Source organism: Lynx rufus, unplaced genomic scaffold, assembly GCF_022079265.1.
Source record: "Lynx rufus isolate CCGP_SWC_20201006 ecotype Redwood Valley unplaced genomic scaffold, mLynRuf1.p SCAF_10, whole genome shotgun sequence".
Taxonomy (NCBI): Eukaryota; Metazoa; Chordata; class Mammalia; order Carnivora; family Felidae; genus Lynx; species Lynx rufus.
This window is the reverse complement of record NW_025814824.1, coordinates 71,354,642-71,370,989: the sequence shown is the minus strand read 5'-3', so window position 1 is coordinate 71,370,989 and position 16,348 is coordinate 71,354,642. Positions and strand designations below refer to the sequence as shown.

Below are 16,348 nucleotides of genomic sequence, written 5' to 3'. Positions count from 1 at the left end.
ATAAAGCCATGTCTGTTTCTGAGGCATGACTTGCATCCTGTCATACTATTCAAATCATAAAATCAAATGTCCTTGAAGAGTCAGGGTATCAATATTAACCTAATTGGCAGGTTAGTTTATGTGCTTGTTTATTATCATCATTTCAGCTCTGTGGGAAAGACAGCTGCCTAGCACTTTCTATTGGGTCGCGGAGTTAGAATTTGTGCCCCAGTTTGATCCCAAAGCCTGTGCTTTTAATTGTTATGTTAGAGTGCCTTCCCTAGCACTAGAAGAGAACATATGGAGAGTTATTAGAAAACAAGAATGCCAACCTCAACAAATCACCCATAAACAAAACAAATGCATGACTTAAATGTCACTGTGAAGGTGGTGGCATGTTTTAAAGCGGCGATTCTATTCACTATTTTTTTGAGCACTGTACCATCTTTGCAATAATTATTCGTTAATTGTCACTGTTTGTATGAGGGGAACATGCCAGTTGGAAGGAAATCTGAATGGAATGACAATCAGTCAGTGATTCACCTTGACCTTTTGTCAGAGGAGTGGCCTTGAGAGATCTCTCTCTGTCCCTTAGTGGGAAATGAGGCTGGGAATAAGAAACTTGGAGTCAGTTATTTTGCTATTTTGCCTGTTTTCACGGGTAGACCAGCAAGGGGATGGCAAGCCCTGGGGTGAAACCAGCTTTATTCTTTCTGCTGCCAGGTGTCTGGCTAGCCTTGGAACCAAATACACTCTGTAGCAATTAAGCAGGGAAGTTTGCTCAATTAGCTTCTTTGACTTTTTATTCCTTCTATGCACTACTGTTTCCAACCTTTACGATAAAAATATCATGCGAGCATCAACTTAAGTCAGATCAAGTATTGTGGTAGTTTCCCCAGAAAAGCAGCCTGGACGCTGTGAGAAATTGACGAGGCAGAGAGAAAAATATCTTTAAGAGACATACACTCGGTTGGGAATTCAGATGAAATTCATCACCATCATATTTATCAGCAGTGCAACCTCTTATGGATTTGAGTTTCCAAGGTAAACGGAAAAGACTGAGTAATTTGAAATGCAATGTTGGATTCTCCCTGAATTTTAGGAGCAAAGCAACACTGAGAAAAAAACTAAAGACCTCAAGCCTCTATGCTCAGTCAGCATGCTTTATGCTATTGAGATGTTTCCTTTATAAAGACAATCCCTTTCCAGTTGATAGAAGTGAAGTCTATAGAACAATTGCCTTCTCCCTTTGCAAGCTTAATCCGTCCTTCAAGAACGAGGTGTGCACAATGCCTGGGAGATGACTTGGGAAGGAGTCTTTTCCCCAAGGTTGACGAAACTAGCGTTATTTTCATGTTCACACCTAAGAAAGTCATTCCTAAACTCCTCCTCAAGGTTAATGAAAATATTCTTGGTAGAAAAGAGGATGAGTTTTAAACTGGCTGACCTCTCTTCTCCTGGACTTCATCCGGGTGTTGAAGTAATTCAGCAAGGAGACCAACAAGTTATGAGGCCCATTGCTCGATTATGGCATGGCTCCTAAATGCTTTTCCTCCTGTTTTCAGAGGCCTTGCTTGATTCGGGTTGTGACTCAGGCACAGCAGGCCTTGTTAGTCAGAGTGCGAATTTGTTTTTCTTCCTTCATGGGTCATCCTGACCAACAGTTTCGTATTTTTTGATGACCTAAAAATAAAAACCACCCCTTGCCCTCCATTTTGGTCTTTTTGCTCCTCAGGTTCAGATTATTACGAGTTTTGACCAAGGTATGTCTCGGCAAAACCAAGTACTTAATTGAGGTGACTATATCTGGGATTTACAGTAAATATGTTATTTTCTGCAAGTCTGTCAGGCATACTGCCCTGAAGTTGCTGGATAAACAGCTCTGCTGTGTATGTGCGGTTCTCTTTCTGAGACAGTGACCTCAAAAAGAGGCAGGCAGACAGGAAACCCTGTCATAAATAGGCACCTTGGTTCACACCTGAGGTGATGTGTGTAAAAGCTTTTTGAAAGTGGCAAAGTAGTATTGACCTGTGGAATATTTTTATGTATCATTAACACATTAATAATGCTGTTATGAGAGAATCTATTCACAGGTACGAATAGTCTCATCACTTCGTCATGAATTGGCCTTAGCATAGGAAGGCCTCTGGCTTCAATGGCTCTGTCTTACAAACAGTTCCAGCTTGCTGAGAATGCCTCATGGAGCCGTCGGGTATGGCCCAGTAGGGTCCATGTGTAGGGAGTTGGAATAATGTCTGTATGTGCATCATAGAAAGAGGGCTAGGGGCACCTGGGTGGCTCATTTGGTTGAGTATCCAACTCTGGGTTTCGGCTCAGGTCATGATCTCAGGGATTCATGAGTTCGAGCCCTGCATCAGGCTCCGTGCTGACAGTGCAGAGCCTGCTTGGGATTCTCTCTCTCCCCCTCTTGCTCCCCCTCCCCTGTGCGCGCTCTCTCTCTCTCAAAATAGATAAATCAACATTTGAAAAAAAAGAAAAGGGGGTAACAGAATGAGAAAATCTTCCACATTGTTTCTGATCAACATCACCGTAGTTGCCTCTTTCAATCTGGCTACTGCCATGTTTCATGTAATATATTCCAGCTGATACATGTAATTATCTTAATTAACACAGCTAGTAAGATGAGAAGACTCCAAAGCTCAGGTACTTCAAACCAAAAATACTACCTCTTAAAAATACGTGTAAAGGTGAGCTGACCTTTAAGAAAATTCAAAAGCACAATCTTCAACATAGTTTGGCTACTTATTTTTTATAAAATTCTTCTAAAAAATTAAAATGATCCAGCTTTTAAAATCCTTTAGGAATTGTATTTAATGGAGAAACAAGAGAGACATGTAATTTTTCTACATTTTTGATTTGAATGCGAAAATAATGGAGATATTACCAGTCTAACTTGAAGTCAAGTCTGGTTATCGAAATAGAAGTTTGTTTTCTTTAAGAGAAGTGAGCTCTGCTCTATCCATGTGAAACTACTACTTCCAATGTTGTAAAACAAAAGGAATATTACTTCTCGTTCTGGGGTTCATCTGAGACTACAGATTTCCATGAAAAATGAATGACATTTGTGTACAAAGAGAGGAAAAAATAATTCTTGATCACTTCAGAGCATGTGGCTTGCCTTTCTCTTGTTCTTTGGTTTAACCATTCAGGCTTTTAGGTTATTGATGTGTTCACAGAGGCGGGGGGAAAGGAGTCGTCACATCCGTTAGAGTACTCACTGTTCTCAGGAGTGTGTTAGTGAAGTTAGTTCATGAATTTGGAGTTAGTGAAGAACCACAGTTTAAACTCTGTTTTATTCTGTGCCAATTAGCTCCCAGCTCTGTATTCATCTTTGTTCAGTCCACCCCAGATAATACCAGGGCTGTGGGCTCTTCCTGTTCTCAGTAGAATTTTCTGGTTGCCCCTTGTGCATTAAATGCCTGAGATTGCCTCCATTTCCTGTGATTTGTGTCAGCATGAGCAAGATCGTCTCGGTTTCTGTTTGGACGTGGGTCGTATCACCACGAACGAAACTTGGCTATAAGAGCAACCCTGTCTCTGACCATGAGAACCACGGATGTACTTCTGCTTTCTTCCAGAAGAAAGCCACTATTAGTTTGTTTTATTCCTGTATAAGAATCAGAGGCAATGGGTCTATTTTGCTTCCTGCCTTTTGTGAATCACATCTTGAATCTTGTGAATCACATCTTTCTGTGAATCACATCTTGAATGATTAAGTTGGGGTCTCAGTAGGACCCAAACTAACTCAAACCATCATACTCTTTTTTTATTACTCATGAACTCCAAGAGAGACTAATCATGTATCTTCCAGTTCTAGACTATTATGAGCCTTTGAAAACACTGAAGGTTTTGTAAAGCACGTGTCTTTCCATTTTCTTTATTCCTGTTTTCATAGAGGAAGACAAGTCATTAAAGTCCTATCATCAGTTCCCCAGCTTTCTTAGGACATATTTTTACACTACCTTGAGAGGCTTAAGACAACTACAGTGACTTCCGCAAAAGAGCCACAAAACACTGCCAAATAAGATTTGAAATTTATTTTACTTACTTAATTTAGAGAGTGCCAGCACAAGTTGGGGAGAGGGGGAGAGGGAGAGAGAGAATCTTGAGCAAGCTCCATGCTCATTGTAGAGCCCAATGCAGGGCTCGATCCCACAACCCTGGGATCATGACCTGCTGAAATCAAGAGTTGGATGCTCAACTGATGGAACCACCCAGGCGCCCCAAGATTTGAATTATAGATGACACTTTAATTAGAGAGCTAAAGAAGAATAGGAACCTCAAGTTATTTGATTGTAACTTAACAAAAATGGAGAACTTTAACCCTGATGTCCTATGAGGGATCATTTTCTCCAGCCACCTGACGCCTCTATCATTAAAAATATGGGAAAATCTGTGTCTGAGAGGTAAGTAGACTTCCCTACAATTACATTAGCTAGAGAGAGCCATTTCCAATTTAGTCTGCCAACCCCTCACCTATTCTTATTTCTGATACCTCATGTAGAAAGTCTGTAGAGTGGCATTAATTCATTTACTGTATTTCGAAGAGACAAGTTAAATTGGTTTTAAACACAAATGATGAGAAAAGTGGTTTTTTACAGGCATCAGAAAAGAAAAAACCACCCTTCAGCAAAAACAGTAGTGAAAACAAAGTAATAAATGAGTTGTAGGCCGTAAAGAGTCTGCTTTTGCAGGATGACATTATTAGTTCAGGTAGGTTTAGAATCTGGCATCTTTTTCCTAGTGAACCACATCCACCGGAATTTCACACATGACATGCTTTGCTTCCCACACACCTCTCTCTCTTCCCTTCTTCCCTCCCCATGTCTAGTGTCCTACTTCTCTTTCCCGTCCTCGCCTTCTTTTCCTCTGTTTCTTTTTTTCTCCTCATGAGAACACTCCTTTGACTTTGAAATGTTGCTGTTAATATTTTGTAATACGACAACATATGCACACTGCAACCAAGATACGAAACAGTTGGAGAGAGACTATCCTGGGGGACGTGAGAAAGGAAAATGGTTGAGGCCCCTCTAGATGACTCATCAAGGTTTGAGTTGCTTAGCTGTAGTGAGAGCCATCCTCACCCCACCCAAGGAACTGGTTTGAAAAAGTACCCTATCTTCTTTTTTCAAAAAAAATTTTTTTAATGTTTATTTATTATTGAGAGACAGAGCATGAGCAGGGGAGGGGCCGAGAGATGGGAAGACACAGAATCCGAAGCAGGCTCCAGGCTTTGAGCCATCAGCACAGAGCTTGATGTGGGGCTCCAGCTCAAGAACTTTGAGACCATGACCTGAGCCAAAGTTGGACGCTTAACCGACTAAGCCACCCAGGCGCCCCAAGAACCCCATCTTCTTAAGGCATGAAAGAGGGTCTTCAATAGGACCACCTGAAGGATTGACGTATGTCCCCTGCTGTGTAATAAAGGGTTAACTTATTGGACTCGAGGTGTTCAAACCCTGTACTCAAACCCAGAAAGGACTGGCCTTTGACTTGCTTCTAAGAGATAACCTCTCATCCTTTGGAAAATTCTGCCTCGTAAGAGTGTCTTTGTATATCTGAGACTATGAGCCATGCCAGATGGTTTATGTTTGAGTGCAAATTATGGTGAATAGCTCTTTTTGTTCAGCAGGGACTCTAGGCTATGTTGTATCAGTTTGACCTTTGGAAGGGCTAGAGACTAGCTAAGGTCAGTCATGTGAGCCCTCCATGCTTATGTAACTGACCTTCAGGAAAATCCCTAGACACCAAGGCTGGATGAACTTCCTTGGTACAAGACGCCATGTAGGTTGACATCATTGCTGGGAGATTTAGGTGCTCTCCATGGGATTCCACAGGGAGAGAACAACTGATTACCTACTACTGAGTTTAGTCTGTATCCTTTCACTGTAATAAACTATAACCATAAGGATAATGGTTTTTCTGAGTTCTGTGGGTCCTTCTAGTGAATCATCAAACTTGAGGGTGGTCTTGGGGACCCTGACACACCTGCAATTTGTTGACACAGCCAAGATGTATCTGATAACCACCTGTAAAATCAAAAGGGCAGAGCCGGGCTGCCTAACAACTCCAATGGAAGGAGAAAAGAGGGGGTAGCTCTGTTCAGTGGTCTGGATGCAAGAGTTTGTGGATACAGAGGTTTTATAGAAGATCTGGTTTGGAGTCATTTTCAGTCTTCCCCAAAGATCTTTTGGGGGCATTGATGGGACCCTGACAGAAAGGCTTCCCATCAACAAACAGATTAGGGGCTAAGAAGGAGATGGCTTCCCTGAGGAAAATGGGTCATGGGGTCATCTTGAATATCCCTTGATTTCTGAAGAATCATGAATGTGTCCATGATGGAAAGAATTGTTTTAAATACTTGTTGGGCACAGTGGTGTAAAGCCAACTTAAAAGAGTGTCATTTAAATTAGAACTTTTCCTCTTCAATTACTGCTCCTCCCTCCTTCCAACCCCAAAGCCATAGGAGTCTTAAGTAGCAGTTAGGAAGTGGAGGAAGAGCGAATGAATGAGTGTGAGAGAAGAAGCTAACCACAGGACTGTTGTGGAAGGCAGGTAGCATGCATGTGGTAGTCTTAAGAAAGGGAGGAAGGTGGGGCACCTGGTTGACTCAGTCAGTAGAGGGTGTGACTCTTGATCTTGGAGTTGTGAGTTCAGGCCCCACATTGGGTGGAGAGATTACTTAAAAAGGAAATCTTAAAAAAAGGGATGGGGTGGGGGGGAGGGAAAGGTCCCATCTGTGAATTGCATTTGGAAGCTTTGGTTATTACTCAGGTTTAGGCACTTAAAATTACTAAATTGGGATGGTATTAGTGATTTAAAATCACCTAAGAGCAACCAGAAAAGCCACAGAGCCTGTGTGAGGTAGCCAGTAGTGAGAAAAGAACTTGCCCTACTGAAGACACTTGATGGGCAGAGAAAATACTAAATAAGGTTGTATTACATGGAAGTCATGCTTGGCCAACAGTTACAATGGTAATCTCAGCCCACATGTTTATTAACTCTCTGTTTTCCACCTGAATCCCAAAAGGTAAATAAAATCTAAAATTAGGAAAAATAAATCCATAGAAAGGTAGAAGGGTGTCATAATCAAAGGGCCAGAAATTTTCAGCAATTTCTATAAGATACAAAGAGATGTGACTGGGTTGATAGAAAAATTAATATCAGCTAAGTTGCTGAAATCTAAAAGTTCACTGAGAGGAGAATGGATAAATTTTCCCTGTAGAGTCATGGAAAAATCCAGAGTTCAGATAGCAGGGCTGTAAGTAGGAGCCAACTTTGAGAGAGTCAGTAAAGTAGCAGAAGAGCGTTGTGAGCTATTATGTGTGCATATAGCACTAGGCTGAGACATTTGTCCATCTAAGACTTTCTATAGTAGGCTGAAAAAAATTAAAATTGTGGCAAAACACTTTTAACCAATGTAACAAACTGAGAAGCTTCTATTTTCCCTGACAGTTTTCCAACCCAGAAAAATTTGTTTCCTTTGGATGGCCTTGAAGAGTGAGGAGACAGAAATCAAAAGTCAGGTTCCATAAGGGTAAGAAGTCTAATAAGAGATACAATAAACTAACATCTCAAAGAACCGGATATCAGGGACATACCAATGTGAACTACAAGCGACCTAGCCTACATGGAATTGAAGACTGTGTTACAATGATCTGGGATGACCAAGGAGCTTCAAACTTTGAACTTAGTTTAAGATGGTCCAAGATAAGTAGTTGCCCCTGGTCTTTAGCAAAAATAAACAAAAATTCTTTCTAGAGAAAAGTACCTTTATCTAGACCTCGTATTAATCCCTGACCTTTCTTCCTCCAAAACAATGAGCAACAGGTAGTCAAAGATAAGTAGGCACACGAGGAAACAAAACACAAGGAACAAGAGTCAGCAGGAAAGCAGATAAGAGAAAGAGACCTAAAATGGCATCCCATCTCACTTGATTAAAAGCCAAAATTGTTTCAATACTCTACATAAAGCGTATATGATCCACAATTCCTAGACATACCCCTTACCTCTTTCTTCGTTTCTCATTCACCTCTCGTCATATAACTTGTTATTCCTTTGATGTATGGTGTGCACCTTTATCTCAGAAACTTGCCCCAGTTTTCTTCCCATAGTTATCTACTACAGATAACTATAGTTATCTTACAGTTATCTCGTCCTTACCTCCTTCAGATCTTAGCTCAAAAGTCTTCATCTTTTTTGAAAAATGTATTCATTTTGAGAGAGAGAAAGAGAGAGAGGGAGACAGAGAACATGCTTGTATGCATGTGAATGGGGCAGAGAGAGAGAGAGAAAGAGGGAATCCCAAGCAGGCATCGTGCTGTCAACACAGAGCCTGATGTTAGCCTTGATCTTATGAACCATGAGATCATAATCTGAGCTCAAATCAAGAGTTGGATGCTTAAACTGACTGAGCCACTCAGGTGCCCCTGAATTCTCTACATCTTAATGAGGCTTCCTTGACCACTTTGTTGAAAATGGAATCTTTCTCCTAAGGTTGCACTTCTGTCTCATTTTCCTGCTCTATTTCCCTCCATAGTATTTGACACTATCTGCATAGAATATTGGTTTTATTTTTTGTTTGTCTTTCCCCATCATAGTGTCAGTTCTTTGAGGGCAGGGAACTTAACCTGTTTTGTTTGCTCCTATATCTATAATGCCCAGAATAGTGCCTGACACCCGGGAGATGCTCAGTAGATATTTGTGGAACGAATAAATTTATGTGTATATATGTAAAGTGCTTAGAACAGCTCCTGGCACATAGTGATCACTTAATATATGTCAGTTATTATCAGTATGAAAAAATGAATTAAAGATGGTTAAACTGACAGTCATGGGTTCTAATTCTGGATTACTTTTCATCAAAGTACCCTCCAGGAGTGACCTAATTCTTGAGCTGGTGAATTTTGTGAAAATTGTTTTACCTGTGTGGGAAGGAATTGCTACCATTTCCCTTTTACACAAAGGCATAAAGGAAAATTTGATTTTCTACTCTTCCCCATGATACAAGGAAAGAAGCAAACCCATGGGGTTCAATTTCTAAGGCAGTGACTGCTAGGATGAAAATACTGGAAGGCTTTGAAAAATAGAGGTGCAGGTGGGACCAATGACAGAGATCAGGGTAACTTTACAAATATGTGGCCCATCCTGAGATTCCTCTCGAGTGATCTTCCCCAGACAAGCCCCACAGCGATGACACTCACGGCATTTCCATTTTCAATCCAGGTGATGGTGGGGACAGGGATGCCTGTTGCTGTGCAGCGCAGGGTCACAAAGGAGCCAAATGTGACATTGTGGGATTCAGGAGCCCGCAGGATTCTGGCAAAAACTGTTAGGAAAACAGAAGTGGTGAGTGACTCTCCTATAGGGAATGCTCAAGCTGGAGTGGTCTTTTAAAAATGCAAATCAAGTCACGTTCTCCCGTGTAGAACCCTTCCGTGTTCCCTCCGTATTATGGATACGCCCTGGCTTCTAAGCCATTTATGCTTTAACCCTACATTTCTCACCACCCATGGATGCTCCGGGTTTATTTCCACCTTAGGAGCTTGTCCATGCTGTCCCTCGGCCGACAGCACTCATCCCCCAGATCTCCATGCGGCAGTTCCCTTGTATCATCCAGTCTCTGAGCGGCATTTCCTCAGAAGGGCCTTCCTTGACCACGCAACATAGAGTGTAACCTTCCCCCATTCACTTTCTCATCGTCCTGGTTTACTGTCTTTCCAGACCTTACCACTATCTGAAGTTATATTTCATTTGTCTAATGCCTATCTCCTCCCCGTACCCCCCCATCCCCCAGTAGATTGTGAGTTTTCAGCAACCAGAAACCTAGTCTGTTTGTTCACTACCCAGAAGAGTGCCTGACCAAAGTAATAGTATTTAATTAAGTAATGAAATGATTAGTGCTTTATATCTTCAACTGTGTCATGGTGGGAGGACAGACAAAATCTGTCAAACTTTTTAGAGAATGCGATGGGCACATCGGGCCCCAAAGAAACATTTTAGGCCAAGTGTGAGCAGGGGAATAGGTAATTAATATTCCATTCTGAGACGGAATCCCTCCTGATTAGATAAGAGAAAGTTCAGAGAAGATATGATTTGACAACTGGATGTTTTTGGCAGATTCTAATTTTATTATTTATTTATTTTAATTTTACATGCTTATTTATTTTGGGGGGGGGGCAGAGAGAAAGGGAGAGAAAGAGAATCCCAAGCAGGCTCTGCCTGGGCAGTGCAGAGCCCAACGTGGGGCTCAAATTCACGAACCACGAGACCATGACCTGAGCTGAAATCAAGAGTCACGTGCTTAACCAACTGAGCCACTCAGGCCACCCTTGCAGATTCTAATTTTAGATTTGCAGGTTCAGATTAATTGAACTTCCTATTTTTTGAAATTTAGGACTCTAAGAGATGGAATCTAGAAGAGCATGTTAGAAATACAATGTTGGGCCCAAAAGCCAGAAGAAAGGAAAAGCAAGGAAGCCTCCATCTTCAAGGCATGAGGTGGTTAAAAAAATGCTCCAAATGTTTAAAATACAGCTGAATCTACCCCCAACATCCCCACCCCCCTACCCCAAACAAAACTGAGCCGCTTTTAGTAAGTCCTGTGGTCTGATTACCAACCTATAAAAAGCCGAGGTTAAGGAACATGTGAAACAACACTATGGGGATGCAATTCGTTCAAATCCAGAATATAGACAATTCCGCAGAACAAATTATTTAGTTTTCTCAATACATAAAATGTATCAGGAAGTAAAAAAGAAAGAGGGAATAATCATAGAGTTAAAAAGACTCAAGAGGCATAACCCCAGATGCAATGAGTGGATCTTATTTGGATTCTTAATTCAACAGGTCAGATGTAGAAAGATATTTTGATACATTTGGATAAAAATTACACAGTTCTGGTAGTAAATGGTACTGAGAAATGAGTGCTAATTGGGGATGAGTGGAGTAATGAACATAGCATTATATCTTTTAAGAAAAAAAATCCTTATACTAATGTACGTATTGGTTGATTGAATTAACGTCTGGGGTTTGATTTAAAAGAAACCAGCAGCAATAAAATAGTAATGGAATCAAGGAAACAAAAATGGTAGGCTGTTGATCATTGTTGCCCAATGGGTAATGGGAACATGGGAGTTCACTATATTACCGTAACTACTTTTTTGTAAGGTTGAAAATTTTATAATAATATTTTTAAAAAATGCTGTGGAGCCTACCCCACAGCTCCAGAAAACATGTGATGAGATATCCACTTCATCTGCTATTGAAATAACATCAAGTTATAGAACCCCAAAACTGAAGAAAAGTAAGGCTCTGAGAAGGAAGATTTGGCAGAGGCATCTGTCCTAAGAGCCTCGGAAATATCTACAACAGTTTTAGATCAAAATTCAATGGGGGATGATTCTAAATTGAAACAAAATGTGGGACTCTGAAAAATTTCCCGAGCAGGTGATGTTTCCAGCTGAAAAATTCCATAGCAAAATGAGTGACAGGAGCCATCATGGTCCACACGGTTGGCCTCAAGTGTGAGTGGCCCTGTGTAGTCTCATAGGGCACCATGCTAAGAGGGCCCCACGCTTGGTTTGATTTTCTGCTGTCCGTGTCTTGAAATTACTAGTGATTTTTGAATTAAGGGCCCCAGATTATCATTTGCACCTGGCCCACAAATTATGGAGCCAGTCCTAAAATTGCTGCCTTAAAAGAGAGGGTGAAGTCTGTACCTCTATGGGAATCCCAGAAAAGCAGGCTCCAAGGTGAAATAGGAAATAAAAAGTTGCAGAATGCAAGAGTCCGAAGGAAATGCCAATCAAGACTAAGTGACAGAGACTGTGCACGTTGGAAATTCTCAATTTTTCAAGAAGGCCAGCCAGCTAGGAGGCGATACACATTTCTTCCAAATATGCCAGAGTGACACATAGTGACCCATCTGATCACTTGATGGGAGATTTCTCCCAGCTCAGTCTTAGCTCACAGGTTGTGAAGTCTTGACAACTGAACATAGACTGGCATCCCAGCAAGGGCGCTCCCAAGTATTCTCTCCTTTTGTAACATTTTCTGCAAACAATAATGGAGACCTAGATTGCACAACATATCTGAATCCACGTTCTTCATTTGGTTGAAATAACTTGTTGGGGTTGGGGCGATACTTGTGTGTCTTACATTTTTTTGAGTGTGAGACCCATCATCTTATGGGTCCCATTGACTCTCAGAATCTGAAAAAAAGGAGGATCCTTGACAGATTGGGAGTGGGATTATTTTAATCCCATAGGTGCTGGAAAAGTGTAGCCAGCAGCCACTGCAGATAATGCTTTACTCTTGAACCTGAATGAGAGCCTTCTGGCTGAAGAGGAGAATAAGAAATTGGAAAAGAATGAAATCTAGACCCTTCTTTCTGCTTTAATTTATAGAGGCAAGAGTTTTCATTTCGGAACCATAAATTCTTCCTGGAAATGCAGTAATCAGGGAGGGTTTATTTTGTTCTAATTTACAGCTTTTTTTTTTTTCTTTTGGCTGGTATTATTTGGAATATCACTTGGGCTCATTGCAAAACTTTTAATGATCTATATTGCACAACACAGCTAAGCATAAAGTGACATGGTAAAGAAAATAGAGTCGATGACCATTTGAGAGCTCAATAGGACCTTGCAGTGAATTTACTTAATATACTGCTCTGTCCCATATCAAAACCTTCTGGGGGGTCCAGTGGGCACAGGATGGTACATAAAGGAGAACTATTAGCATTTTCAGTGACTTCATGAAGGTGTGACTGTGCTGACAAACAACTGGTCTTCTCCTCCAAAAGGACAAATATACCCTTGGCTGACCATGGGTTTCATTGTGTGATTAAAAAAAAAAATCTTTTGAAAAAAAAAAAACAAAAAACTTTATTTTTCTGAGTTGGTGTCTCAGGATTTTATAGTATGATAACCCTGCTACACCCAGAGTGTAGACATTTAGATAAGGACTTGAGGTTAGGACGTCCATCCTGAGTTCCCATTTTGCTCTTCCTGGGCACCTTTTATTATTATTTTTTTAATGTTTTATTTATTTTAGAGAGAGAGACAGAGCATGAATGGGACAGGGGCTGAGTGGGGCAGGGGCAGAGAGAGAGGGAGACACACAGAATCCAAAACAGGCTCCAGGCTCTGAGCTATCAGCACAGAGCCTGGTGTGGGACTCGAACTCACAAACTGAGATCATGACCTGAGCTGAAGTCAGACACTTAACTGACTGAGCCACCCAGGTGCCCCCTGGGCACCTTTTAAAGTAACCACTTAAAGTGAAGCTGAGAAAAGTTAGTGACCTCTGCCCCAATCACCTTATAAATATAGGTACTTGGTACCCTGCTCTCTGTCTTCTCTGTGACCTGGGTCAGAGATCTGCCCTTCCCTAGGCTCAGGGCATGCTCCTCAGACCCATGCTTCTGGGATTTGTAAATAATAAAGCTCGTGATTCTGCTTCCTTTGTGTGGATGTGTTGAAACTATGCCTTTGATCAAAATGATCCCATGGGTTCCACTTCCTCAAAGTGGGAGCCGGGATGCTGAAGGAGCTACTTGCCAACCCCATGTGGGTGGCTTGTGCCCCCTCATTTGTCAGGTCACGATCTACCAGCTTCTCAACACACATTAAGTCTAGTGAGGTAGGAGGGAAAAAAAAAAAGGCCAGGAATTAAAGGGAAGCTGTTCTCTTCTACATGCCTACATTCTTGCCAAAAGATAAAACAGGAACTTGCCCCCTTTTTTTCATTATTGAAAGATGGCTTCCACCGTTCTTGCCAGTTTCTTCCCCCAAAGAAGGTCACAGATGTCTCCTCATCAAAATGTGTCTCAATACATCTCCTTACCCTTGTTTGTGTTTCTTCGTGGCACTTACCACCATGTCGTAACTATCGATTTGTTTGTTTGTTAGTTGGCTGTCTCTTCCTCTGGAATGTAAGCATCACAGGGCCAGAGCTTGCTTTGCTCAGTAATACAGGCTGGTTGATAGACAGCCCTGTGTGGCACATGGTAGGCGTTCAATAAATATTTGGTGAATGAGTGAATGAATAAGTGAATGAATGACTCTTCTGATTGGTGAGACTGGAGAAAAAGACTTGTCTGTGTTGGGAGTATCTCAGTCCTCTTGGGGCCATCATTCTCCCAGCTACTCTAAACAAGAAGGGTATGGGGTTAATGTGCAGTGAGGGTCCTGGGTCAGGGCTTCTCCATCCTACAATGTTAAAGAGTGGGGAGGGGTTGAGGAGGATGAGGAAACAAGTTATGTTAGTCGAATTCTTGGATGAAAAACTAGAAAGTTTTATTTTTTGATTCAGCTTTATCAGCCATAAAACTGATATTTTTATACCCATCTGTGTTTGTTACCAGTTCCAAGCATAAGAGGTGGAGGAGGGATGAAAGAAATTCCACCATATTTATCAGACATTGGAAACAGTAAATCCAGTTGTAATTAAAAACAAATGCCTGCCTAACCTCCATGGATAATAATACACTGGTAATAAATTAAATGTAATCCAATAATAAACTCCCATTATCTTAGTGATAGCCCCAAACCAAAAATGCATTCTAGGTCAATTTTAAAAGTAATGTGGTATGTTTCATATCAAGTAAATGTCCATTGTATATCTCTAACTTGCATTTTTTTTTTTTGCATGCAAGACTATGTTAAAATGTTTTTGTTACATAAACAGACTACTTAATAGAAGGGGTATAACATTACTTAGTAATTTGGAAAATGTTTGCAACTGTTTTGATATGGATTTTTCACATGATGCAACTCTTCTTTCTGTAAATAGTCATATGCATCATTCTCCAATTCACTGTAAGCTCTATCACACTTGCTTTCCTGTGGCAAACGCATTATTGTTCACCTGCATCGTGGGAAATACACATGGGCAATCTATTTATCCCTGGGTTTTCTCTCATGGGATTTATTCATGAGTTTTGGGCTTTGATTTCCCTTGGGTAAGTTTACAGCGCTAACTGCAGGTTGAGCATCCTATATTCAAAACTGGGCTGAAGCAGCCACTGATTCCAAAGTCCTTTATATCATAACCATATTATATTCTCATCCATACCTCCTTTCTCCCTCCCCCCCCTTTCCAATTTCTAAAGCACTTTCAGAAACATAATAAATGTTATTACTGATTGTCATTTTAAGGGGTAATTTGAATCAGTAATAAGGAGATAGAGCTATTATTCAGTCTGAAATTGCACACTGGTGCAATGGAAAGCCTAGGGCAGGGGACCCAAATTAAGTCCTGAAATTAATGACCAGTTCGGCTTGAGATGAATTACTGCTTTTGTCTTGTTAAAGGAGTATGACCAGAGGAATACTTAGGTCCCTTATAAATTCTGTTTCAGAGCAATTATCTCAAAAGGACACAATGAACTCAAATGGATTTTATTTTCTCTCATTTTTTCCTTTATTTATTTTATTCTAGTATCCTTTAAAGAGATTTTTTTTTTCAGGTTACTTGGTTCTAACCAGCAATGTCTGATGGAGGGAAATTGAAAGCAAGCAAAAACAAAAATTAAAATCACACAGGAGCTGGTGAAATGGTTTTATCTAAACTTAGTTGTAAGAAGCCTGATGTTTAGAAGTAGAAAAGCATCTCAAATACCTTCTTTGAGATACTAAATAAGGAGGTGCTGTTTCAAATAATACTAGCCTAAGGTTTATTCCTAAAGCCAAAACTGTATTGCATGAGAACTTGTGATCCAAAAAATATAAAAATATTCTGATCCAAAAAATATAAAGCACAAAGTTGGAATCTTCATGAGGGTAGAAGGTGCTTTCTTGGAAGAAAAACTGTTATTCTACAGTCGGGTTTTTCCCCAAACAGATTTGATTTCCCACTACTTTCTTGTAAATGTAATTCCACTAAATATAGGTATATGTCTGTGTGCAATTAAAACTAATTTAAATTTGGGGCGCCTGGGTGGCGCAGTCGGTTGAGCGCCCGACTTCAGCCAGGTCACGATCTCGCGGTCCGTGAGTTCGAGCCCCGCGTCGGGCTCTGGGCTGATGGCTCGGAGCCTGGAGCCTGTTTCCGATTCTGTGTCTCCCTCTCTCTCTGCCCCTCCCCCGTTCATGCTCTGTCTCTCTCTGTCCCACAAATAAAAAAATAAAAATGTTGAAAAAAAAATTAAAAAAAAAAACTAATTTAAATTTGATTGATTTGATTTGGTTTGGAGCAGCTGCATAATACTTGTCCTCTTGAAGTAATAACAATAAAAACCTAAGCTGGCATCTTGACATTTTTATATCTCTCCAAAAATTGTAACACCCTCCCTCCCCCCACGTACTCCCCTGAGAAGCTTTTTCCTATTCCAATCTCTGTGAGATTT

General features: G+C 40.8%; 1 protein-coding gene across 5 annotated transcripts in view; it reads right to left on the bottom strand.

Moving 5' to 3' along the window:
- The window catches only part of MUSK (muscle associated receptor tyrosine kinase), a 90,675-nt gene that overhangs the window by 32,977 nt on the left and 41,350 nt on the right, over window positions 1-16,348 (bottom strand). For all 5 annotated transcript variants that reach the window (XM_047099534.1, XM_047099559.1, XM_047099541.1 and 2 more), the window contains one exon: window positions 9,204-9,328. In XM_047099534.1, coding sequence (XP_046955490.1) covers window positions 9,204-9,328 — 125 coding nt within the window. The remainder of the gene's footprint in view (window positions 1-9,203; window positions 9,329-16,348) is intronic.